The sequence below is a fragment of the Scyliorhinus torazame genome, chromosome 2 (genome assembly GCF_047496885.1).
Source record: "Scyliorhinus torazame isolate Kashiwa2021f chromosome 2, sScyTor2.1, whole genome shotgun sequence".
NCBI lineage: Eukaryota > Metazoa > Chordata > Chondrichthyes > Carcharhiniformes > Scyliorhinidae > Scyliorhinus > Scyliorhinus torazame.
Genome location: NC_092708.1, coordinates 207,702,229 through 207,729,898, shown reverse-complemented (window position 1 = coordinate 207,729,898; position 27,670 = coordinate 207,702,229). Strand labels below are relative to the sequence as shown.

The following is a 27,670-nucleotide window of genomic DNA, read 5'->3' as shown; positions in this document are numbered from 1 at the left end:
CAAAGAGAGAAATATGGAAAGAGGATCAAATATGAAGGTAGGCTAGCCAGTAACATTAGGAATGATAGTAAAAGTTTCTTTAAATACATTAAAAACAAATGGGAGGCAAAAGTAGACATTGGGCCGCTCCAAAATGACGCTGGTAATCTAGTGATGGGAGACAAGGAAATAGCTGAGGAACTAAATAAGTACTTTGCGTCAGTCTTCACAGTAGAAGACACGAGTAATATCCCAACAATTCAGGGTCGGATTAGGACAAGTCAGCATGGATTTAGTAAGGGAAGGTCGTGCCTGTCAAACCTGTTATGAGTTCTTTGAAGAGATAATAAATAGGTTAGACCAAGGAGAGCCAATGGATGTTAACTATCTTGACTTCCAAAAGACCTTTGATAAGGTGCCTCACGGAAGACTGCTGAGTAATATAAGGGCCCATGGTATTCGAGGCAAAGTTCTAACATGGATTGACGATAGGCTGTCAGGCAGAAGGCAGAGAGTTGGGATAAAAGGTTCTTTTTCGGAATGGCAACCGGTGACGAGTGGTGTCCCGCAGGGTTCAGTGTTGGGGCCACAGCTGTTCTCTTTATATATTAACGATCTAGATAACGGGACTGGGGGCATTCTGGCTAAGTTTGCCGATGATACAAAGGTAGGTGGAGGGGCAGGTAGTATTGAGGAGGTGGGGAGGCTGCAGAAAGATTTAGACAGTTTAGGAGAGCGGTCCAAGAAATAGCTGATGAAATTCAACGTGGGCAAGTACGAGGTCTTGCACTTTGGAAAAAAGAATAGAGGCATGGACTATTTTCTAAACGGTGACAAAATTCATAATGCTGAAGTGCAAAGGGACTTGGGAGTCCTCATCCAGGATTCTCTAAAGGTAAACTTGCAGGTTGAGTCCGTAATTAAGAAAGCAAATGCAATGTTGTCATCTCAAGAGGCTTGGAATATAAAAGCAGGGATGTACTTCTGAAGCTTTATAAAGCACTAGTTAGGCCCCATTTAGAATACTGTGAGCAATTTTGGGCCCCACACCTCAGGAAGGGCATAATGGCACTGGAGCGGTTCCAGCGGAGATTCACACGGATGATCCCAGGAATGGTAAGCCTAACATACGATGAACGTGTGAGGATCCTGGGATTATGTTCATTGGAGCTTAGGAGGTTGAGGGGAGATCTAATAGAAACTTACAAGATAATGAATGGCTTAGATAGGGTGGACGTAGGGAAGTTGTTTCCATTAGCAGGGGAGACTAGGACCCGGGGGCACAACCTTAGAATGAAAAGGAGTCACTTTAGAACAGAGATGAGGAGAAATTTCTTCAGCCAGAGAGTGGTGGGTCTGTGGAATTCATTGCCACAGAGGGCTGTGGAGGCCGGGACGTTGAGTGTCTTTAAGACAGAAGTTGATAAATTCTTGATCACTCAAGGAATTAAGGGCTATGGAGAGAGAGAGCGGGTGAATGGAGTTGAAATCAGCCATGATTGAATGGTGGTGTGGACTCGATGGGCCGAATGGCCTTACTTCCGCTCCTATGTCTTATGGATGGGAGAGTTCACAGGAAGCCGTCTATACACATCAAGAAGGAAAGGTGGGGGGGGGGGTGCGCGCGCGCCTCCGGGTGAGGGATCAGGCTAGGTTGAGGAAGGGATGGGTGGGTCAGGTATTTCACTCAGGCTTTGACTCTAAGTCGCGGGGGGTGGCCATTCTGTTGAGTAAGAAAACAGAGTCGATAAGTGCCAAAGAAGTGTGGGACCCAGGTGGGAGATATATGATAGTGAGCGGGTGTTGGAGGGAATGCCGGCAGTGCTAGTGAATGTATATGCACCAAATTGGGACGACGTGGGGTTCATGAGAGGGTTGCTGGGAGCAATTTTGGACTTGGCCATACATCAGTTGATTATGGAAGGGGAATTTAGTTGTGTACTGGATCCAAGGGTGGACAGGTCGCGCCCCAGGTCAATGGGAAGGCTACGAATAGCGAAGGAACTGGGAGGGTTTATAGAAAGGATGGGTATAGTGGGCCCGTGGAGGTTTAAGAACCCGGGAGAACGGCAGTACTCCTTCTTCTCGCACATCTGGTACACTCCAGAATCTATTATTTTGTGGTGAGCTGTGAGGTGCTGGTCGCGGGGGCGGAGTATGCGGGAATCATAATTTCAGACCACGCACCACACTGGCTGGAGGTTCGACTTAGCTTGAGACAGGAACAAAGGCCGGGATGGAAGCTAGACCCGGGGCTGTTAGCGGACAGAGGGTTCTGCGATAAGGCTGGAGATTAAGGATTACATGGAGTTTCACCAAAATGGGGAGGTATAGAGAAAGAGGTTACAGGTGTAGTTCGATAGGCTGGCGACGGGAAGGACTGTTGGGCAGCTACGGAGGGCAAGGGGGGTGGGGCGCAGAATGAATATGGAGAGAAGACAAGCCGTATACTAGCCCATCAGCTATGGAGACAGGCCGCGTCCAGAGAAACCCTGAGGGTAAGGACAGGGAAGGGGGAGGGAGTGTCAGAGCCAGGGAGGATAAATGAGGAGTTCAGGGAGTATAATGAGAAATTGTATATGGCCGATCCGGGAGGTGGGGAAGGGGATATGGGGCGGTTTTTGGATGGGTTGTAATTCCCACGGCTGGATGAGGAGAGGAGGCAGGTGCTAGAGGAGCCGTTAGGGTTGAGATAGGTGATGGAAAGCATAAGAGGGATGAAGTTGGGGAAGGCCCCAGGGTCAGACGATTAGCCAGAGTTTAATAAGGAGTTTGCGGTGGAGTTGGCACCCTATTTGCTGGGGGCGTTTAGCGAGGTGCTGGGGAAGGGGCAGCTGCCAGAGACAATGACACAGGCAATGATTACGCTAATTCCAAAGAAAGGAAGAGGGTGGGTCATATCGGCCCAGATCACTGTTGGATACAGATGTGAAAGTGTTGGCTAAGTTAGTGGTGGGGAGGATGGAAGGATGCATTTCAGGGGTGGTTGCAGAGGATAAAACAGGCTTCGTGAAGAGTAGGCAACTCTCAAGTAATATAAGGCAGCTATTGAATGTGATCATGACCCCATCGAGAGGAGGGGTACCGGAGGTAGCGGTGCTCATGGAGTTGGGGAAAACTTTTGACCGGGTGGAGTGGCGGTACCTGTTCGGGGTTCTGGGAAGGTTTGGGTTCGGGCTAAAGTTTGTGGCATGGATACGTCTGCTGTACGTGGCTCCGGTGGTGAGTGTACAGACCAACAAGATGAGCTTACGGCTGTCGCCGCTGTTGTTTGCGCTAGCGATAAAGCCCTGGGTGAAGGCCCTTAGGGGGTCAGCAAAGTGACAGGGATTATGAGGGGAAGTAGGAAGCACCGGGTGTAGCTGTATGCGGACGAATGTGGGGAGAATTATGGGCTTATTAGAGGCTCGGGGCTTTCTCGGGTTATAAGTTGAACGTGGGGAAAAGCGAGGTGTTTTCGGTGAACGAGGCGGGTCGGGGAGCTAATTTAGGGGTGTTGCCATTTTGGGTAGCCAGGGGTAGGTTTAGATATCTGGGGATCCAGGTGACGGGGGAGTGAGTGACATTTCACAAATGGAACTTCAACAAAGTTGGTGGAGGAGATAAAGGAGGACTTCAGGAGGTGGGATACACTGCACCTGATGAGGAAGATACAAGTGGTGAAAATGAATGTCCTGCCAAGATTCCTATTCGTATTCCAGACACTCCCGTTCTATGCTCTGACGGCCTTTTTCCGGAAGCTGGACACAGTGATTTCGGAGTTTATATGGGCGAGGAAGGTGCCCAGGGTAAAGAGGGCCCTGCTACAGAGGTAGAAGCAGAACGGGGGGGGGGGTTGGCATTACCTAACCTGCTGCACTACTACTGGGCAGCGAATGTGAGGTGGTGGTGGGAAGAAGAGGAGTTAGAACGGGTCAGGATGGAGGAAGAGTAGCATTGCTGCATCACGGCGCCGAGGTCCCAGATTCGATCCCGGCTCTGGGTCACGGTCTGCGTGGAGTTTGCACATTCTCCCAGTGTCTGCATGGGTTTCACCCCCACAACCCAAAGATGTACAGGGTAGGTGGATTGGCCGTGCTAAATTACTCCTTAATTGGAAAAAAATGAATTGGGTACTCTAAATTTATTTTAAAAAAGAATGGAGGAAGTGTCCTGTAGGGGGTCCAGCCTGAGGGCCAAAGTTACGACAGCGCTACCGCTGGCACCGAGGAAGCATACTGAGAGCCCGTTGTACAGTCCACAATAAAGATGTAGAACCAGCTGAGAGATTTTAGGGTGGATGGGATGTCAGTGTTAACGATGTTGTGTGAGAACCACAGGTTCAAGCCGGGGGAGACAGATGGCATGTACAGGAGGTGGAGAGAGGTGGGGCTGGTGAGGGTGAGGGATTTATATTTGCAGGAGAGGTTCACAAGTCTGGAAGAGCTGAGGGAGAGGGTAGAGCTCCCAAAGGAAAGTCAATTTAGGTATATACAAGTGAGGGACTTTGCATGGAAGGTGTGGACAGGGTTTCCCAGGCTGTCGAAGTATGCCCTATTGGAATGGTTGCTGCTTCCGGATGTGGAAGGGGCAGATAGGATTGGGGACACAAATGGGTGGCTGGGGGAGCAGGGGGGTCGCCCAAGTGGCAAGGATCAAGGAGAAATGGGAGGAGGAGTTGGAGGTTGGGGGGGGGGGGGGGGAGGGGGTGGAAAGACAGGTTAGGGAGCATGGAGTGAAGCGCTGTGCAGGGTGAATTCGACCTCCTCGTTTGCGAGAATGAGTTTGATACAATTTAAGGTGGTACACATGACTCAGGCGAGAATGAGTGGGTTCTTCCAGGGGGTGGCACACAAGTGTGAGAAGTGTGGGCAAGGACCAGCAAACCATGCGCATATGTTCTGGGATTGTGAGAAGCTGGAGAGATATTGGGAGAGGGTGTTCGGAACGCTAGCAAAGATTGTGGGGGTAGAGGTCGGGCTGGACCCTATGATGGTGATTTCTGGGGTATCGGAAGTGCCAGGGCTGATGGAGGGGAGGAAGGCCAATGTCATGACTTTCGTCTCTCTGGTTGCCCGGCAAAGAATGTTGCTGGAATGGCGGTCAACAATGCCGCCCGGGGTGGCGGCCTGGCTAGGGGACCTGTACGACTTCCTCCAGTTGGAGAAGATTAAGTTTGAATTGAGGGGTTCAGCGGAGGGCTTTGAGACACTGTGGGGATTGTTCACAACCATGTTTGAGGAATTGTTTGTCGTTGGGCGGGGTTGGTGAAGAAGGGGAAAATCTTGTATAGACTATAAAATTGGGAGTTGGGGAGAATGTTCCCCAGATTATTTATGTTTTTGTATTTTTGAATATGTTTGAAATAAAATACATTTTTTTAAAAAGTGTGAATTACATTTCATGCAGGGATGTGTGGAAACTATTCGAAATACACGCCACATTTTTAAAAAAACACAGCACATCATAGAACATCAACTGTACTTCTTACAGGAAACATTTAACAATTTGGGTTTTGGAAATTGATTTTGAAGACATCAAATTGAAGTTTGCAAGATTGAGGGGCCAGACCAAAATTGATCAGGGTTAATTCTTCACTACAGCAGAACAGTCAAATAGCAGTGGTCACAAGTGATAGAGTTGGGTATTAGAGCAAAAAATTAAGTCAAGCAGAACTTCCCATCAAAGTATAATAAAGTGCCAAGATGTAAAATGGAAAACGCTTCTCTGGAAACTAAAAGAATTGGCTGCTAACCAAATTTAATTATCGGCTAAAGCAGCTGGGTATGGGTGAAAGTGTTAATTTGACAAAAGTGTTAAATGGGCTGTGCAACGGAAGTGCCGAGAGAGTCCGTCACAGTGGAAATACCTCACTCAGAAGGCTGTCTTGAAGGTTATCGAGAGTCTGTGAGGAACTCGTGTAGTTATCAGATGCTGTAGCATTAACTTATTTTAAGGATGGTAGGGCGAGATCGAGGGGGGGAACCGGAGAAAGCTTGGGGGGGGGGGGGGGGATTGTGGCAGGGCGGGGAGAGTGAGCAATGGGCAGGGAGAGTAAGAAACGGGGCCGGGGTCCCTCAGTACAAGATTAACCTGGCTCCCTCTCTCATCTTCAGATCAGCGGTTTCTAGCTTGGCGAGGCAGAAAGCCAATCTGCAAGTGCCAGATTAGTCCCCTATTAGTGCCCACTCTCTGACCCTTACTTGGCCATTCCTTTAAAAATAGCAGTGGGTGGGCCTGGATTGGGCCATGCAGGAAACTGGTCCACGTTTCTTGTTCCTGCCACCAGAAGGAAAATTCAGCCCTCAGTCTCCCAAAGCAGACTTTCCAGTCGGACTACTGATTTTAAAAGATAGTATGGATTTGTCAACTTTCTGTCTTAGTGTTAATAAAAACCAATTAGTTAACAATAATAAGCCTCGATTGATTCTCACCACCAATTAAGCTGAAGAGTTACAATAAATACCCAACTCAGAGCAGTACAAATGGGCTAAATGACGATCAGACCCAATTCTTTTTCTTTAATGTTTTTATTGGTTTTACAATTATTTACAATAACATTTGTCATGGATAACGCACAATAGTAAAAACAACGAAGAATGAACATCCACAAAATGGGTATACAAATGAAAATAATGAGGAACTAACAGACCTTTTTACATTCACGCAAATGGACCCATGTACAGGAATGGGGGCCCCTGTTTGTGAGCCCCCAGGGGTTGGTTGTCACAACCGCACTGGGGTGGGGGAATGTTTGTCGTCGGTGTGAGAGCTTCAGGTTTGCTGCTGTGGCCATTGTGTTCGCTCACAGTGCCTTCGCCCATTGTCCCTTCTGGCTCCCCTGTCCTGCTTGCCCTAGTGTTCGCCTTGGCATCTTCACTGCCCTCTTATTCCCCCTCCCCTTCCCTCCATCCCTATCCTTCCCACCAACGCCCCCCCCCCCCTCCCCATCTCCCTCCATTGTCTGGTTCAGTCCTCCTTCCCTTCCCCTCGCTTATTGGTTGCTGGTCACAAACAGGTCTTGGAACAGGCTGGTGAGTAGCCTCCGCGTGCTGTGGAAGGCTTCCTACAATCCCCAAATGGCGTATTTCATTTCTTAATTTGAAAAACTCTGCCAAGTCGGGCAACCAACCTGCCAAGTCGGGTGGCCTTGGGTGGTGCTGCTGATGGCCAGCCGAGCAGTAGTCTTCGGTGGGAGATACGGGAAGCAACGGCAAAGGTGCCTGCCCCTCCCACCATAAAGAGCTCTGGCTGCTGCGAAACTCCGAAAACCGCTATTAGAGAGCATGGCTCCACCCTCACCCCCACAACCATGGACATCGCCTCAAAAAAAGGCTATCCAGCCCCAACAAGTGTGGGGGAGGGCCTCAGGTAACGTCCTGAAGCTGTCCTTATGGCGTGCTCCTAGAGTATGCTGCTTTGGAGGGGGTGGATCATCGCAAAAGCGCCGCAGTCTCCGATTTCGTCGCAAACCGGGAGTCTCCGATCGTCAAACGCGTTTTTGGCGTCGGACACCGGAGAATCCCACCCATGGTTCTTGCAGATGGGGGCCATGGTGAACATTGCAATCAGGCCAAAGTGGTGTCACAGTTGGTTCCAAGTTTTCAGTGTGGCCACTATCACTAGACTTCTTGAGTATCTGGCTGGGGGGAATTGGAGTGGGGCCCTGGCCATTGCTCAGATATCTGTCCCCGTGCAGGAATTCTCCTCCATTTTGGACCCCCCCCCCCTACAAGTCCCACCTCTCTTTACCCTTCCACTAGACTCGACAGGTTCCAGTCCAGTCATGGGCCATTTGGATCCTGAGATATCAGGATTTGGCTTCGGCCAGCATGAACGGCAGCTTCCGCAGCTTTGATTCCTCCTCTCTCTCTCCCTCCCTCCTCCCCCCCCCCCGCCCCCCCCCAAACCAACCACACTATCCGCGGGTTCAGGTTAAGTTTGTAACCTGAAAAGGTTTTGAATTCCGTTAGGAATTCCATTATTCCTTCCATGCTGGCTGGGGGTTCGAGGCGTAGAGAAGCAGGTCATCCGCATAGAGTGAGACTCTGTGCTCCTTATCTCCCTTTTGGATGCCTCTCCACCCCTTCGCCGACCTGAAAGCAATAGCCAGTGGCTTGATTGCCAGGGCAAATAGTAGAGGAGATGAAGGGCATCCCTACCTCGAGCCTCTGTGCAGCCAGAAGTATTCAGAGCTGGAGTTTGTTCGGACGCTCACTATGGGAGTGCTGTACAATATTTTCAGCCATGAGGTGAACCCTGGCCCAAACCCAAACTGTTCCAGTACCTCCATGAGGTCTCTCCATTCGACTTTGGCTTCTCTACGTCCAGGGACGTGATCACTTCTGGTGTCTCTGTGCTAGGTGGGGTCATGATCATGTTCAGCACATGCCTGATGTTCGCCATTAGTTGCCTGCCCTTGACAAAGCCTTTCTGATCCTCCACGACCACATCTAGCACACAAATCTCCAGTCTCAGGGCAGCACGGTGACGCAGTGGTTAGCACTGCTGCCTCACGAGGCCGAGATCCCAGGTTCCATCCTGGCACTGGGTCACTGTCTGTGTGAAGTTTGTACATTCTCCCTGTGTTTACGTGGGTTTCGCCCCCACAACCCAAAGATGTGCAGGGTAGGTGGATTGGCCACGCTTTAGCCCCTTAATTGGAAAAAATGAATTGGGTACTCTAAATTTATATATATTTTTTAATTTCTCCAGTCGTCTCGCAAGGGCCTTCGCCAGAACCTTTGCGTTAAGTGTTTAGGAGCGAGATGGGTCTATATGATCCGCACTCAGTTCGATCTTTTGTCTTTTTTAGGAATCAGTGATATCGAGGCCTGTGCCAACGTGAGTGGCAGGGTCCCTCTCGATAGCAAGTCGTTGAGCATCTTCCGTAGGTGCAGGGCCATGCTGTCGCAAATATTTTATGGAAGTCCACCAGGAATCCATCCGGCCTAGGTGCATTCCCCGACAGCATGGAGTTGATACTCTCCATTACTTCACCCAGTTCTAGTGGTGTTCCCTGTCCCTGTTTCTTTTACTCCCCCCACAACTGATATCTCCAGTCCGTCGAGGAACGGTCTCATCCTCAAGTCCCCCTCCGGGGGGCTTGTAGGTATACAGCGCTTGGTAGGAAGTTGTAGCCATGTAAAATGGCTGCGTTCCGATTAATCTGGCCAAAACCCAGTTTAAAATGGCTAACCCGAAAGACTGCTGGGAAAAGCAGCCAAAAAGACACAAGCAGGCAGCTGCAGACAGGTTTGCATATTCAGCTCGGGGAACGTAGCCCAGATCGATACTCAGGGCTATCAACAGCTCATCAACCCAGGTATCCGCAGTTGCATTCAGGACTGTTTACACCTAATCTACTCAGACATCCACAACTAAATCGGCTATCCCCGGGAACAATTGCAACATATTAGCAATTGAATACCGGGCCAGACCAGTCGGCACCTGCAGTGGCCGAAACAAAGACAGTTGAGCGACCACCCCCCGATCGAGGAATCGCCTCACCATTGGACACATCGACCCCAGAGACTGGGGACAGAATGCAATCATTTGGGACTCAGGGTCAAGGGCCGCACGGGAGGCGGGAAGCCCCTGGGCCCTATAAAAGTAAAGGTCCAAGTTCAGATCTCGCTCTCTCTCATCTTTGCCTGCCCGAGACCTTCGCAAGACCAGCCACCGTGTATCGTAAGTTTGAATCCGATCGCTGTTCGGTAGAGACACCTAGCCACCAACCTGTAGCAGCCTTTTGAATCCCGCGGGCCAGATTTGATTGGACAAGCCATTCGTTTCCCTGACCTGGTGGGCTCTTCCTAAGTTAAGTATTGGCCAGTAGTGATAGGTTTGTTATATAGAAAGTAGTATTAGGGTATTAATATTGCTTGTTGTATATAATAAATGACCGTTGTTTTAATCCTTACTAAGCGGTGTGCTGTGTTATTAATCATAACCTGAACTTGAACCACGTGGCGGTATCATAAAGATACCTGGCGACTCATGAGAAAAGGTGACCTAAACAGACCAAATAGACTAAAGCTAGAAAGAGCAACAAAGTCATAAAGGCCTCATTGATCTTGTGCGGCGCTGTGACTAGCTTGCCTCTCCTGTCCTTTTTCTGTGCTATTTCCCTTGTGGCAGCCTGCTTTCTCAGCTGGTGTGCCAATAGGTAGCTTGCCTTGACTCCATGCTCATAAAAGGTCCCCCGTGCCTGGCGTAGTTGGTGCACTGCTTTCCCAGTGGAGCAGGTCAAATACCATGTGTAATGTTTTTCTCTCTGCCAGTAGTTACACGGTCAGGGCCGTGGAGTACCGCCTGTCCACCTCCAATATGGAGTCGACCCACTGCTGCCTAGCCCTCCTCTCCTTCCTGTCCCGAGGTGCCCTAAGCAATTATTTCCCCCCTTATGAGACTTCCCTATTCCGGGTTGCAGGATACATACCCGTCGAAGGCTTGTGACACCCCCCCGCCCCACCAACACACGTAGCAATCCCCGCCACCGGAAGTGGTCAGATCCAATTCTTACTGAGAGAAGCAATTGAAGAGCATGGTGAAAATGTTGGTAGGTGGTGTTTACTCAGGCCAAATGGGGAGAAACTTGTTGGGTGCAATGGTTTTCTTGTGGCACTGAAAATTCTCAGTTCACATATTGAAATGTAGCATTTTCCAAGATTTTTGGAGCGGAAAACATATGATGGAAAATACTGTCGACAAGAGGAGTGAACTAACTGGTGCCTCTAATATCCTTTCTTTTCAATTAAAAAAAAAAAATCAGACCATTACCAAGAAGTATGTATTATTTAATATTAGCTTCCTTTTTTTTCTATTGATTGTTATTAATGTTTTATTTCAACATCTATAGGTATCATAGTTGGGGGCTGGGGAGCAATTCTAATTAAAGAGCTGAGTTAATAAATCTAACAACATAAATGCATTCAAACTTTACCCGTGTGTCACTCAACGTGGAAGTTTCACAGAACTTTATAGAATGAATTCTATTCCTGCACATTCGTCAGGCGTAGCCCCTCCTCACAATCAGGTGGGATCAGCAGTGACAAAACACCACCATCTTTATATAGCGCTTTTCGTGCAATAAAACATTCCAAAGCACTTCATCTGAGCCTTAGAGAGCAAAGTCAGACGACAAGCCACATAGTGAAAATGAGTGCAAATGGTCAAAACTTGGCCAAAGCGTTATGTTTTAAGGAGGGTCTTAAAGAGAAGGGCCAATATCATTAGGGAGGAAATCCCAGAGCTCAGGGCCAAGGCAATCAAAATTGAGATGCTCTTAACAGGTAGGAATTAGTGGAGCGTGGACGTCTCGGAGGGTTGTGGGACTGCAGGAGATTATCCATCTAGGAATGGGCTGGATTTGAAAACAAGGTTAAGAATTTTTTAATAAATCAAGACATTACCTGAACTGGAGCCAGTGAAGGTCAGCGGGCACAAGGATGATAGGTGAGCGGACTTGTGAATAAAGATGCTGCAGCTGAGTTTTAGATGACCTCAAAGTTTACAAAGGGTGGAATGTGGGAGACCAGCCAGGAGTGAGCTGGAATGGTCAAGTCTAAAGGTAACAAAAGCAGGAGCGATGGTTTCACCAGCAGATGAGCTAAGGCAGAGGCAAAATCAGGCAATGTTATGGACGTGGAAATAAGCCATCTTATTCACAGCACGGGAAGTCAGAAACCCATCTTGGGGACAAATATGACACCAAGGTTGCACACAGCCTAGTCTGAGCTCAGACAGTTTATCCCATTGCCTGGGGTTGGTTGGGTGTCAGGAGAGCGATTCCACAAAATTGAAACTAAATGAATCGCTGATGTTGGGATCACCCACTTTGAGGCTTACTGCCACCATTCCTGACTCCCTTAGAAAGTCAGTATCAAACACAAACTTACAAAATTTAGGTGGCACTGTAGCAAGGTGGTTAGCACAGTTGCTTCACAGCGCCAGGGTCCCAGGTTCGATTCGCAGCTTGGGTCACTGTCAGTGCGGAGTCTGCATGTTCTCCGTGTCTGCGTGGGTTTCCTCCGGGTGGTTTCCTCCCACAAATCCTGAAAGATGTGCTGTTAGGTGGATTGAACATTCTGAATTCTCCCTCTGTGTACTCGAACAGGTGCCGGGGTGTGGCGACTAGGGGCTTTTCACAGTAACCTCATTGCAGTGGGATTAATGTAAGCCTACTTGTGACAATAATAAAGGTTATTATTATATTCCGAGACTGGAAGGAACAGCGAAGCGGGAAATGTTTGCTCAGATACAGGAAATGTACATAATCCATATAGAGACTCAGGGTCTTTTGTTTTCTTGTAACATGCAGTGAAATGAAACCTTGTGGTCTGCAGGTCACATCATTTCACACAAGCACCCATCAGCTCGAGCCACATAATTAGACTATTGGAGCCTGCCATTTATCACTGTCCAACATGACACCTATAACCAGCGAAACATTTTTAAAAAAGCAAATGCCACAAAGCAGAATTGAGCCAGTCCCCAATTGAACAGAAAGATTGGAGTGTTCTGACGCAACACATCCAAAAACTAAGGTAACGGTGATAAATAGTTCAAGTGTCACTCTCTGTTAGAGGTCTAACCGCAGGCCCCCACCTCCACAAACATGTTACTAATATATAATATTTTACAGTTGAAGTGGTTAGCACTGCTGCCTCACAGCGCCAGGGACCCGGGTTCGGCTCAGACCTTGGGGTGCAGTCTGTGTGGAGTTTACACGTTCTCCCCCTGGCTGCTTGGACTTCCTCCAGGTGCTCCGGTTTCCTTCCACAGTCCAAAGATAGTCTGGGATCTTAATGAATAAGTAAGGCTGGACATAAATGGCAAGGTTGGTAGTGTGCCATGAGTATAGCATGTGGGAATCCATGGAATACACTGCGATCCCAGACAACCATATCTGCAGAAAGTGTCTGCAGTATAGACAACCCGGGCTCAGACATGTTGAGCTGGAGTCCGAGTTGCCGACATTGCAGGAAATTAGGGAGGACATTAGGGAGGAGGGAGAGTTCCCTGGGTACTTTGTTCCAGGAGGCAGTCACACCCCATAGTTAAGCAAAACTTTACGTTTGGTCAATGGTCAGGGACAGGTGCATGTGACTGCAAGTCAGGCAAGGATGGGAAAACAGCATGTAGTGATGGAGAAACCTCAGGCCCTGACTTTGTTGAACAGGTACGAGTTGCTTGTTAATTGTATGGATGAGAAGGGCAGGTGGATGAGTGGACTGGCTAAGGCATCATAGTGAAGAATGGCATTCAAGTGGAGGGAGCGAAGAAGGATGCAAGTGTGACAGGAGACAGCAGAATGAGGGGGATAGATATCACAGTTGGAGCACTGCACCCTGCTGAGTGACATTTAAGCACTAGTTAATTAATTTAAAATAAACACCTGAATTATTGTTAGATTGAATTACAATTAACTATGTGACCCTGATGCTAGATTTTTATTGTACAATTAAATGCTAAATACTAATCTCTTCCCTCAGGTTTAGTTACTCCACTATCTACTTAATCAATTAGATTTAGTTACATTCTCAATGGGGTTTTTTTCTCCAAATTTAACAGATTTCCTACCAGCCAATCAGGTCAAAGTTTTACTGTGATTTCACTTCAGTTTTCCCCCCACAAGTGAAAAGGTATTTGTATCACTTACTTTCCCAGGATGCACGGGGGTACCCCTCTCTCTGGCTCTGTAAAGACTTAATTACCTGCAAATGTTCGCATTCAAAGTATCGTGTTGCATCTTTGACTTTGTCTATATAAATGTTTCTGGAACCTACTTCTCCATTCACCTGAGGAAGGAGCAGTGCTCCGAAAGATAATGATTTGAAACAAACCTGTTGGTCTTTAACCTGGTGTTGTAAGGCTTCTTACTGAACAAAATAACAGCTCTAGTTATCAATTAAAATACTTCTTAAATAAAAGGAAAAACTTTAACTTACTCCCTACACCTATCACTATATATTCCAATTAAGCAAACCAATATAGTTCAAAGGCCACTTATAAACAAAGTTAACAATCAGGTTTACTTGCTTTTCTCTGTGTAAAGACCTTGGAGAGAACCTTTCAAGAGCCAGCTGAAGACCTGTCTTATCATGTTAAGTAATGGGTTAAGAGACATTCCAATTAGTTGTCTCATTTATGTTAAGTATCCAATAATTGACACTGATATGTAAAGAGGCTTCAGGTGGCCTTTGTGTCAGGTGATGTGATGATAGAGTTTTGTGCAAAGTCTGTTAAAGCAAAATAAAGGTGTTTGTGGAAAGGAGTAGGACTCTTTATACAACAGCAGCTAAACGTCTAATATATCAAACTAAAATCCTTTAGCAAATTTCAAGCTACAGCAGACCTGGCTCCACCCATTAATTACATCATATGGTATTCTTCAGTCTCCTCTCACCAATATGTCCCACGATGTCCTGTTTATCCAGGATTAATACCATCCCTCGTAAATTATCTACACCCCAGGATCCTCCAAAATCAAAACAAGATTCCATTGGACATCTATCGATAAATTAAATGGTTAAAATCAATGATTACCTCACTTTTACAACCCCCTACTCACAGCTTTAGAACACATACTGCCTGTATATATCTTAAACCAGGGTTATTCATAACATTACTGCAATAAATATAAAATATAATATCTCGCAATTTCCTACATTCATCACAGGTGTGAAACTTATAAGTGTTGCTATTCAAAGAGACTTGGGTGTGCTTGCACAAGGATTGCAGATATATCAAGCAATTAGGAAGGCAAATGGATGTTGGGCTTTACTGTAAGGGGATTGGAGTACAGGAATAAAGAAGTTTTGTTGCAATTGTACAGGATACTGTATGTAAAACTGGAGTTGAAGCCCAAGATCAGCCATGATGGTATTGAATGGAGGAGCAGACTGGGAAGGTCATATGGTCTACTATGCTATTACTTGTAGTCATATTCTTATGTTGACCCAATCTCTACTTTGGAAAATGGATGGAAAGAAACAATTCAAATTGAACACCACACATCAGGAAATTATTTAATAATACGTAAGCAATGAATGAAAAGATTGAAAATTCTCTGCTTTCTAATCTAATTCTTGAACTAAATTGAACATTTATACGTGTACGTGAGTATTTCAAAATCCATTCTCGTTGGAAAACTCCCTCTGTAAGAATTATTCCTGTCGATTATAAAGTTGCCTAAACCTACAACTGATGACACTCACTGGTATGTACACATACACATTGAAGGATTCTTGCACTTTAGCTAAATTAACTGATAAAAAAAGGGCAGTTGGTGGAGAAGGCTGTTAAATCAACTGTTCAAGAGTGCATACAGGGAAGGTTAACAAAACTCTCAAAGAGTTACATAAACTGACCAGATGGCTACAGTAAAGGAGGCTTTCAGGAACTGTGGTACCCACATGTGCTGCCTGTTAGCATCAGTCTGTGTACCCATAGGAAAGGGAATAGAAAGTTACTGATAGGTTCAAGAACAGTATAGATTCAAGAAAAGTCCGCAAGTCTGTCCACAAGATAGACCTGAAGAACACAACACAAAATGACAGTGGATTATTAAGTTATCACGCACGGAGGATTAACCTTTGCGTGTTTATGAAGCAGAACAATCAGCAATTCAGAGTTTCAAACTCTCTACTTATGATCTAAAGGTTGGCTTAATAATCTTCATTAGTGTCACAAGTAGGCTTACATTAACACTGCAATGGAATTACTGTGAACATCCCCGAGTCGCCACACTACGGCACCTGTTCCGGTACAGAGAGAATTCAGAATGTCCAATTCACCTAACAAGCACGTCTTTTGGGAGGAAACCGGAGCACCCGGAGGAAACCCACGCAGACAAAGGGAGAACGTGCAGATTCCGCACAGTGAACAAAGCCGGCAAACGAACCCAGGTTCCTGGCTGTGAAGCAACAGTGCTAACCACTGGCTGCATCACTATATGTAAATCTGGGTTGTTAATAAAAGCATTTGTTTGGTTGGCCCTGCCGAACTTGCTTCATTATTGGGCGGCGAATGTGGACAAAATGCGGCGGTGGTGGGAAGGAGAACGGGTTGAGTGGGTTAGGATGGAGGAGGAATCTTGTAAGGGGTCTAGTTTGAGGCCTATGGTAATTGCAGCGTTGCCAATGGCTCAGAGTAGGTATTCAAGGAGCCCAGTGGTGCAGTCCACAGTGAAGATATGGAATCAGTTGAGAAGGCATTTTAGGGTGGAAGGGATGTCGGTGCTAACGACACTGTGCGAGAATCATGAGTTTGAGCCGGGGGGGGATACATAATGTATACAGGAGGTGGAGGGAAGTGGGGCTAGTCAAGGTGAGGGATCTGTATTTGGAGGAAGGGTTCGCCAGTCTGGAGGAGCCAAGGGAGAGGGTAGAGCTGCCTAGGGGGAGTGAGTTAAGGTATTTGCAGGTTAGGGGCTCTGCGCGAAAGATCTGGAGGGGGTTCCCTCGGTTGCCGGGATGCACCCTGCTGGAGCAACTGCTGCTTCAGGATGTGGAAGGGAAGGGTAAATTGGGGATATACACAAGTGGCTGGGGGAGGAGGGAGGTGAGCGGGTGGTGAAGGTGAAGGAGAAATGGGAAGCAGAGTTGGGAGCGGAGATCAATTGGAGAGTATAGAGTGAGGCACTGCGTAGGGTAAACGGGACCTCCTCATGTGCAAGGATGAGCCTGACACAGTTTAAGGTAGTGCACAGGGTATATGACTCGGGCGAGAATGAGTGGGTTCTTTCAGGGGGTAGCAGATGAGTCTGAGAGGTGTGAGCAGGGGCCAGCGAATCACGCGCACATGTTTTGGGGTTGCGAAAAATTGGGAAGATTCTGGGCGCATGTGTTCATGGTCTTAGCCTGGATAGTGGAAGTGGTGGACCCGGACCCTTTGGTGGCGATATTGGGGGTTTCAGAGAAGCTGGAGGTCATGGGGAGGAGGAAGGCCGATGTCATGGCCTTCGCCTCTCTGATTGCACAACGGCGAATTTTGCTGGAGTGGTGGTCGGCATCGCCACCGGGGGTAGCGGCTTAGTTGGGGGACCTGTACGACTTCCTGCGATTATAGAAGATAAAGTATGAGTTAAGGGGCTCTTCAGGGGGGTTTGAGGGAAGGTGGGGGATGTTTGTGACCGTGTTTGAGGGGCTGGTCATCGTGTGGGGGAGGGGGAATCTGTACAGGCTGTATAGTCGATTGTTGGGAACTATGTTTCCCGGGGTGTTTATTGGCTGTAACCTGTTTTGATACATGTCTGTAATAAAATACTTTTTTTTAAAATAAAAGCATTTGTTTGAAAAGTTTAAACTCCTGTTTGATCTCACCTGATTTACTGTCGAGTAACGGAGTTAAAACAAATTCATACAACACACACTGCAGCATGGAGACACAAACGCTGGGAAATTCTAGATACACTCACTAAAGCATTAGGAAAGGACGTCAACAGATTACTTTCAGAGTATTTCAACTTTGCTGAGCTTATTTAACTTATATTCAAGTTATTTGAGGAGAAAATAACTCAAGTGAGACAAATTCAGTCAACACAGGCAAAAGGAAACTTTTCAAAGTAGCAGAATCAATAATTTCCCTTCAACCTGAACAGAAGTCATTTTCAGCAAGAACTGGAAAAATCCAGCAGCATCTCTGGAGTGAAAAAGAGAGTTAACATAGGCTCCAATGCAACTATTCTTTGGAATGGACAGAGTCACAGCGGACTCGAAAGATTAACTTGGTTTCACTCTCCATAGATGCTGCTGAGATTTTCAGAACTCCAGCATCCCGGGTATTTTGCTTTCATTGTATGAGTCAGTATCAAACTGTCAATGGCAAACACCATTCTCAAGTTGTAGCCTTACCTGGAGAGCCTCTGTCATCCAGTAGAGCTCGAAGCTGGCTGCACAGGTTGACCATGCTGTGTAGCTGTCTGTTTGGCTGCAGATCTTTCACCCAGGCTGGACTGTGACATATTGGACAACCCTTCCCAAAAGAATCAGCAACACAAACTCTGAAACAAAAACAAAAAATCATACTTCAGTTCATACCAACTTCACACAAAATATTCAAATCATCTGCAATTTTTCAGAGACCGGGTTTAATTCTGGCCTTGGGTGACTGCATGTGTGGAGTTTACACATTCTCCCAGTGTCTGTGTTGGGTTGCTCAGGGAGCACCGATTTCCTCCCAGTCCAAAGTTGTGCAGGTTAGGTGAATTTGTCATGATCAATGTGCGGGGTTAAAGGGGATAGAGCGTGGGAGGGCTAGGTCGCATGCTCTTTCAGAGGGTTGGTGAAGACCCGATGAGCCGAATGACCTCCTTCTGCATTATGGGGATTTTATGGATTATATGGCCACGTTAATGAACCATTCCTTCCCTCTCCCTAAATTCATCACACCACCCATTGTTTCCCCAAGTGAACGTGGGAGCAGGCAAATCATTCTCAATATTATCCCATTATTACTCTGCTGGCAGCCCCTGGGTGTGGGGGCAGCAATTGCTAAGGGACAATCAGCCTTATTATCACCCTCTTATTCCAAGTGAGAGCAACCTGGCCTCTTCCCTGTACCATCCAGCAACCCTCCCAAAATTGAAAACATGCTGAAGTAAATTAAATAACAGAATAATGCAGATGTTGGAAATCTTAAGAAAAAAGATGGGACAATACTGGAAACACTCAGCAGGTCAATCAGTGGGAGGAAAGTGTGGACCATATTTAGTGTAGTAAGTGGACAGGTGTAGTATCACAATTAGAAAAAAGTGGAGGGAAATGTCAAGAGTATGCATTTTACATAAGAAAGAGAGAGACAGAGATAAAGAGGGAGAAAAAGAAATGTATCCCCAATGAAATTATCACGGTTAAATTAAGAAATAGGCTTTTTCAAATCGTCGTCCTTCTGGTACTGTTGAGGAATCTACGGAGGGCACAATAACCCATCTCAACTTTTTCATGAATGTGTATGTGCATGTCTGCCTACACAGGTAGGAATCTGTTTTAAATGAGAAACAAACTATGTTCAATTATAATAATGTTAAGACAGACTTGCATTTATATAGCACTTTATCAAGTCTCAGAAACATCTCAAAGGGTTTCACATCATATCCAAATACGGTGACTGGAGGGAAAAGTGATGGCCATCTTCTGCATAGCAATGAGATGCATTATCAGATAATTTTTCTTTTGTTTGAGACAAAGGGGAATGTGGGAGTGAGTACCAATACTAAGTTCTCATTACAGAACCCTGGTGCTTTTATTGGGCAATACAGTATGATACATTTGAAGTAGTTATATCAAATTGATCAGGTAGGCACAGTAATTTACAATGTTTCACTTTAAGATTAGTTAGCCGAATGAAGAATAACTTGTTTTCACAATTCCGATCATTACATTTGAGTTTATAAGCTAAATATCTCTTGGATTCAGTGTCATTGGACCCTTCACCTCAGGGTCCTTGCAAATCAAAGGGCACATTTTTCTCCTCACTATCTCGGTAATAGCAATACATAAGCAGAATAGCTCTAAACACTGACTACATGATTAACCTCAGTGGACTGAATTATCATTCCTATCAAGTGCCCAGCCTTTGAAACAACTGTTTTCATTTATACCAGACAGATGAGCAGGAAATAGTGAAATATACATTACTCTATTCTCTCTGATACATGAAATAACAAAGTCACCAGCATGCAACACGATCCCACTGGGATTGACCCTTCATGCAATAATAATTACTGCTTTGACAGTGCTGCCCATATCCCCAGAGCAAACAAACAAAATCAAGAATCAATTGGCTATTGCTGTACAGGGTCTTTAGGGTCATTATGGATGGACACATTAAGATGCATTGAATATCTTTCTTCAGCTACAATTATCGTGAGTGTTAAAGAAGATTCCAGCCAATCAATGATACCCTCTCTTCGCAAAACAGAGCTGTTAATCAATCCCGCTATCCCTGGGCTTAGCCTATTCCAGCTCCCCACCCCCCCCAGCAATGCTGAAAAAACAATAAATGGTTACAGCTCAGATAATTCCATAAAATCAAAGCCATTTATCAATATCAATGCATCATTTTTGCAGTACAAGTGACTGCAGATCAAAAGTACTTAATTGGCTGAAAAGATATTTATAACGTTTTGAGGGCATGAAGGGCCTGTGGAAGTGCAAGTCCATCTTCTTTTCAACCATAGAAACTTTGACAATGGCAAAGATGCCTGCACTTTGACAATACTTTAGATAACCATTATACAGGGCCACGGGAACTTGCATCTTAGCTCTCAACTTCTGGCCTTCTGTTGAGACAGGCCTGGGCACTTAGCAGTTACATCTCCTAACATCACCATTTTACCAAGGGCTTGAACAGTAAACAGTAATTTTCCTTATATATAGATTGAAAGACTGTGGTCCAACGTGTTGATTTTGGCCAAGAACTGGCATAAAATTAAAGAGCAAAATATTGGAAATCTGAAAAGGAAAGCAGAAAAATAATTCAGGAGGACAGCATTCAAAACAACTACATGTTTCCTCCACTGGTGATATAGGCCGCTGGAAATTATAAATTACCTTGCATACATCTCCTCCTTCTACCTTTGGCTAAAGAGATTACCACCCAATGTTTATGTATTTCGCCTGCTCAGCGAAAATCGCCTATCTGAGTGCTGTGTATATATGTGCAGGTAATCACAAGGGTTCACATTTCGATCAATATTGATAGAGGTTTCCCACAAAAAAAGGTTGAAGACTGGCTTAGTACTATTATTACTATTAGTAATATACTAATTACGGCACTATCATGTTATTCCTTGCAGAGCCCTGGCGCAGCATGCTAGCTACAAGATACAGCAGACACGGAGATAACATGGGTGATTAGGCAAAGGAATGAGGAGACTGTTGCAAAAATATATTTCACCAGTTGAATACTGCAAGTATGGATGTATTTAGAGAAAAATAAATCTATTTCACTGGTTGACATGTCCTCTAAGTTGGCAGCAGGAATCATATATTCTCAACATAATCAGAGGATCCCAATTCATTTTTAACATCAACCACACCCAGCCGCCGAACCGGTCAAGAAGCCAGGAAGTCCTGTGGCAATGTTACAGGGCTGAGATGACAGGCCCCCAATAACCATTTTGCTTTGTTCTGGGTACAACTCCAGTCACCGGAGAATTTCCCCCCTTGTTTCCATTGATTCAATTTTGCCAGTACTCCTTCGTGCCGCACTTGGGAGTAATGCTGTCTTAATATCAAGAGCAGTCTGTCTCACCTCTGGAATTCTGCCCTTTTGTCAATGCTTGGACCATGGTCCAGAGATTAGTGGTCCTAAAAAACTGAGCCTCGACGGCCAGGTTATTACTGAGTAAATGCTGTTTGATGACACCTTCACCAATTTCACTGATGCTGGAGAGCAGACGTCTCAGGCAGCAATTGGCCAGATTGGATTTGTCGAGCATCTGGTGGACAGGAGATACATAACTGAGCAACTTTCCAAATTGTCAGACAGATAGCCATGTACAGGAACAGCTTAGACAGAGGCCCAGTTAGTTCTGGAAAATTATTCTTCAAAACGACAGCCAGCTATTATCAGCACTGGTAGTCTTTGCCTTCTCTGAACTCAGGTGTCATGCGGAATGAAGTGAATTGTCTGAAGGCTGGCATCAATGATCCTGGGGGCTCTAGCAGGTTGAGAAGGATCATCCACTCAGCAATTCTGGCTGAAGATGGTTGCATCTGCTTCAGCCTTTTCTTTTCCTGGGCTCTGACGTCACTAAGGATGGGGGATGTTCATTGAGTCGCCTCCTTCTGTTAGTTACTAAATTGTCCACCACCATTTGTGACTGGACACGCCAGTGTTACAGAGCTTTTTCCTGATACATTGTTTGTGGGATGGCTTAGCTCATTGAAATGTCATTGCTAATAGCTCCCGCGCAATTACAATAATTACAAGATAACAGCATCCTTAACAGCAATTTTATTTGACAGTAGTCAGATTTTGACAACCCCTCCTACACTACGCTCTTACCGGCAAAATATATGCTCACAGCCTCCAAGACAGACAGGCTCCTGCAGGAGTTTGCAACTGAAAAAGAGAAACACTCCTGAATAATCAAGACACATACCATAAAATAAACAACATATTCTCTGCTCTCCATGTGCAGCTATCGAAAACAGAAAACACACCACAGGAAATGCATATAAAAACCGGACAAGGATGTTTGCCCGGGTCACTGTCCGTGTGGAGTTTGCACATTCACCCCATGTCTGCGTGGGTCTCACCCCCACAACCCAAAAAATGTGCAGCTTAGGTGGATTGACCACGTTAAATTGCCCCTTAATTGGAAAAAAATAATTGGGTACTCTAAATTTTTTTTTTTTTTTTTTAAATGATTTATGCTTTAGTTTTTTTGGTATTTGTTAGGGGAAAAAAATTAACCCATGCAGAGAAGCTGCAGTACTCGCAGAAAGCCCCTAAACATAGAAAGTGAATGAGCAGATCATATGGGTTCTTGTTCTGGCAGTGATAATTTGACATAAGGATCTGTACAGGAGTAGGCCTTACAATCTCACGGGTCTGCCCCAACATTCAGTAAGATCATGGCTGAACTCTTACGTTAACTTAGCTTTAGCATTCTATTTCCAGATTTCTCGATTCCTTTCGTGCCCCTAAATACTATGACATCTGCCTTGAATATACTCAAGTACTGCTCACATTCTCCACTTTGCTTTTGATCAGCACAGCATCACAAGTAGCTAGCACTGTGGCTTCACAGCGCCAGGGTCCCAGGTTCGATTCCCCGCTGGGTCACTGTCTGTGAGGAGTCTGCACGTTCTCCCCGTGCCTGCGTGGGTTTCCTCCGGGTGCTCCAGTTTCCTCCCACAGTCCAAAGATGTGCCGGTTTTGCTATGCTAAATTGCCCTTAGTGCCCAAAAAGGGTAGATGGGGTTATTGGATTGTGGGGATAGGGTGGAAGTGAGGACTTAAGAGGATCGGTGCAGACTCGATGGGCCGAATGGTCTCCTTCTGCACTGTATGTTCTATGTGCTACGCATTCATAGCTCTCTGGAGTAGAAAATTCTAAAGCCTCCGAATAACAACTTTCACCCCAGCTCATCCCAAATAGCCAATTCTTTATCCTGAAATTTCCAATTCTCGACTCTTCGGCAAGGCGACACAGGTCTCTCACATCTACCCTGTCAAGCTCCCAAAGAATTCTATATGCTTACTTCAATTAGACATCTCTCATTCTTCTAATCTCAACAGTATGTAGGTCCACCTCTACTCCAAATTTCCTCATAGGAGAGCCCTCTCACCCCAGAAATCAATGGAGTGAACCTTCATACCGCCCCCTCAAAGGCAAGTATAGTTTTCCTCAGCTAAGGAGACCAAAACTGTACACACAGCATCAGGTGTGGCATGACCAAAGCCCCATTAAATTGCAGCAAGACTTGCTTATGATTATACTACAACCCATTCATAATAAAGGCTGGCATGCCATCTGCCTTCCTAACTTCTTGCTGCACCCACATGTTAACTTTGTAACTCCGACAATGACGCCCAAACCCCTTTAAATACCAATATCTATTGACGTCTACCTTCTGCTTTTCCATTTTTATACGAAAAGTGGGTATTTTCTCACGTTATATTCCATCTCGCGCTTTACTGCCCACTCACTTAACCTGAGTGTATTCCTTTGCAGCCTCTGAACATACTCCTCACAGCTTACTTTGCTAATTAGCTATGCATTGTCAGCAAACTTGCATAAAAATGTGGCGACTAGGGGCTTTTCACAGTAACTTCATTCAAACCTACTTGTGACAATAAGCAATTATTATTATTACACTGAGTCCTTGTAACAATTCACAAGTTACACCGTGCCACCCTGAATATGATCCATTTAGGTCTGCATTTAGTCCATTAAACAATCTTAAATTCATGCTAATTTACCCCAAATCCCATGGGTTGTGATCGTGTATCACAAGCCTATTTATTGTGCAGCCCCTTACCAAACGCCTTCTGATAATCCAAATGCAAGTTACACCCTCAAAAAACACTGAGATTTGTCAAACATAATTTCCCTTTCATAAAACAGAGTTGACTTAATTATATTATGATTTTCTTTCTTTTTTAAAAATAATTTTTATTAAGGTTTTCACAGAATATCAATAACAAAATGAAAAAGCAACCCAACAGGGTTAAATACAAAAGTTTTAAAAAAACAACCCCCCCTACCCCACCCAGACACCCCCCTACCCCACCCAGACACCCCCCCCTATCCCCCCATCCAGACAAACCTCCTACCCTCCCCCCAGACACCCCCCCCACCCAGACACCCCCCAACCCCCACCCAGACAACCCCCCCCAGCCACACACCCCCAACCCCCCCACACAGACACCCCCTACCCCCACCCAGACACCCCCTACCGCCCCCACCCAGACACCCCCTACCCCCGTCACCCAGACACCCCCTACCCCCGTCACCCAGACACCCCCTACCCCCGTCACCCAGACACCCCCTACCCCCGTCACCCAGACACCCCCTACCCCCGTCACCCAGACACCCCCTACCCCCGTCACCCAGACACCCCCTACCCCCGTCACCCAGACACCCCCTACCCCCCCACCCAGACACACACCTCCTACCCCCCCACCCAAGCACACACCTCCTACCCCCCACCCAGACACACACCCCCTACCCCCCCACCCAGACACCCTCCCCGACCCTGACCCCCCCCACCCAGACACCCCCTACCCCCCACCCAGAAACCCCCTACCCCCGTCACCCCGTACCCCCCCACCCAGACACACACCTCCTAACCCCCCACCCAGACACACACCTCCTAAACCCCCACCCAGACACACACACCCCTACCCCCGTCACCCCCTACCACCCCCCCACTCAGGCACCCCCTACCTCCCCACCCAGGCACCCCCTACCCCCACCCAGACACCCCCTACCCCCACCCAGACACCCCCTACCCCCCCATCCAGACACACACGCCCTACCCCCCCAAACACCCCACCCAGACACCCCCTACCTCCCCACCCAGACAACCCCTACCCCCCCCAACCAGACCCACCCTACCCCGTCACCCAGACCCCCCTACCGCCCCCACCCAGACACACACCCCCTACCCCCCCACCCAGACACACCCCCTACACCCCCCAACCCAGACACACCCCGTACCCCCCCACCCAGACACCCCCCTACCCCCCCACCCAGACACCCCCCTAGCCCCCCCACCCAGACACCCCCCTACCCAGACACCCCCCCCCGCCCAGACACCCCCCCTAACCAGACACCCCCCTACCCAGACACACACCCCCTACCCCTCCCACCCAGACACACACCCCCTACCCCCCCACCCACCCAGGCACACCCCCTACCCCCCTACCCAGGCATACCCCCTACACCCCCCACCCAGACACACCCCCTACCCCCAACCAGACAACTCCTACCCCGACAACCCCCCTACCCCGACACCCCCCCAACCCTGACACCCCCCCCTACCCCGACACCCCCCCCTACCCCGACCCAGTCACCCCCCTACCACCCAGACACCCCCCCCACCCAGTCATCCCCCTACCCCCCCACCCAGACACCCCCCCCACCCAGACACCACCCCCCCACCCAGACACCTCCCTACACCGACACCTCCCCTAACCCCCCCCACCCCGACACCTCCCCTTCCCCCCACCCCGACACCTCCCCTACCCCCCCACCCCGACACCTCCCCTACCCCCCCATCCCGACACCATCCCACCCAGACACCCCCTACCCCCCCCACCCAGACACACACACCCTACCCCCCCCACCCAGACACACACCCCTACCCCCCCCACCCACCCAGGCACACACCCCTACCCCCCCACCCACCCAGGCACACTCCCTACCCCCCCACCCAGGCATACCCCCTACCCCCCCACCCACCCAGGCACACTCCCTACCCCCCCACCCAGGCATACCCCCTACCCCCCCACCCAGACACCCCCCCGACACCTCCCCTACCCCCCACCCCGACACCTGCCCTACCCCCCCACCCCGACACCACCCCCACCCAGACACACCCCCTACCCCCCACCCAGACACACACCCTACCCCCCCACCCAGACACACACCCCCTACCCCCCCCACCCAGACACACACCCCCTACCCCCCCACCCAGACACACACCGCCTACCCCCCACCCAGACACACACCCCCTACCCCCCCCCCACCCAGACACACACCCCCTACCCCCCCACCCAGACACACACCCCCTACCCCCCCACCCAGACACACACCCCCTACCATCCCACCCAGGCATACCCCCTACCACCCCCACCCAGACACCCCCCTAACCCCCCCACCCAGACCCAACACCACCCCCACCCAGACACCCCCCTACCCCCCCATCCAGACACCCCCCCACCCAGACACCCCCCCTACCCCCCACCCCGACACTTCCCCTACCCCCCCACCCCGACACTTCCCCTACCCCCCCACCCCGACACCTCCCCTACCCCCTCACCCAACCCCGACACCCCCTACCCCGACACCCCAACACCACCCCCACCCAGAAATCCCCCTACCCCCCACCCAGACACACACCCCCTACCCCCCCCCAACCCAGACACACACCCCCTACCCCCCCCACCCAGGCATACCCCCTACCCCCCCACCCAGACACACCCCCTACCACCCCACCCAGACACCCCCCTACCCCGACATCACCCCCCTACCCCGACATCACCCCCCCACCACCACCCCCAGACACACCCTCCTACCACCCCCCCCAGACACACCCTCCTACCCCCACCCAGACATCACCGTCACCCAGACACACCCCCCTACCACCCCCCCCCCAGACACACCCTCCTACCCCCACCCAGACACCCCCCTACGCCCACAACACCCTCCCTCCCATAACAACCACCCTGCCCCTCACCATTCCCCGGCTCTCTAACCGCCAGCGCTATAAGATCGGCAGTTACCAGCCCGAGCACTGCAGCATCACCTCCAGCGCGGCCAAGGCCCCGGCTGTACGGCTCCAGTCCTGTCTCAGCCCAGACTCAGGCTGCGGCCCCAACATCGCGGCTCGCTCCATCGGCCACTGTCATTCGCGCCAAAACATCAAAGTTGGAGCGGGAGTGGTCTCGCCATAATTGACAGCATAGGGGCGTGGCCTGGTCATGATTGACCGCACAGGGGCGGGGCCTTTCAATGATTGACAACCCAGGGTAGGGCTTCGCTGCTCTCTGGTCGTCCAGGGGGCTCGGGATGGATTTGATTGACAGGCGGCGGTGACGCGGGTTTGTCAGTATCGACCGAATGGGTTGGACGAGTTGTCGGGGGCGCGGCTTGGAATTGATTGACGGCTGGTCAGGGTGGGCGGTGCGTGCGCAGATGGCTTCACACTGTCCCTTTGGGGGAGGAAGGAGGAGTTAGTTGCCCAGGGTTCCGGTCAGGTGAATGAACTAGTTTCGACAGGCGGCAGGTTGAGTGGCTGGGTGCGGGATTTTGGAGGAAAGTTAGGGAGCCCTCTAATACACTATGGCAACATGCATTTTTATGTGCATGTCTTAGTTTGGAGCTTTGGCTCAGTGGTAGGGGCTCTAATGTTTTTTCCATCACACAGCTGCTGACCAGGAATATTTCCCAATCTCACTGCCTGTCATTGGCATATGTAAGAAGGATTTCCAGGTAGATAATCAACCTGTTTGGCCACAAAAGGAACAC

General features: G+C 48.4%; 1 protein-coding gene across 3 annotated transcripts in view; it reads right to left on the bottom strand.

Annotated features, from left to right (window-relative positions):
* Positions 1-27,224, bottom strand: part of bard1 (BRCA1 associated RING domain 1) — a 317,511-nt gene extending 290,287 nt beyond the window's left edge. The window contains exons 1-3 of one of the 3 annotated variants that reach the window (XM_072483151.1): positions 26,926-27,224; positions 21,976-22,032; positions 17,817-17,965 (exon numbers count right to left, since the gene is read on the bottom strand). In XM_072483151.1, the coding sequence (XP_072339252.1) occupies positions 17,817-17,965; positions 21,976-22,032; positions 26,926-27,038 (319 nt within the window). In that variant the 5' untranslated portion in view covers positions 27,039-27,224. Of the gene's footprint in view, positions 1-17,816; positions 17,966-21,975; positions 22,033-26,879; positions 26,899-26,925 lie in introns of those variants that run through there. The other 2 variants (XM_072483157.1, XM_072483165.1) reach the window with 2 other exon arrangements.
* Between the last annotated feature and the right edge of the window lie 446 nt (positions 27,225-27,670).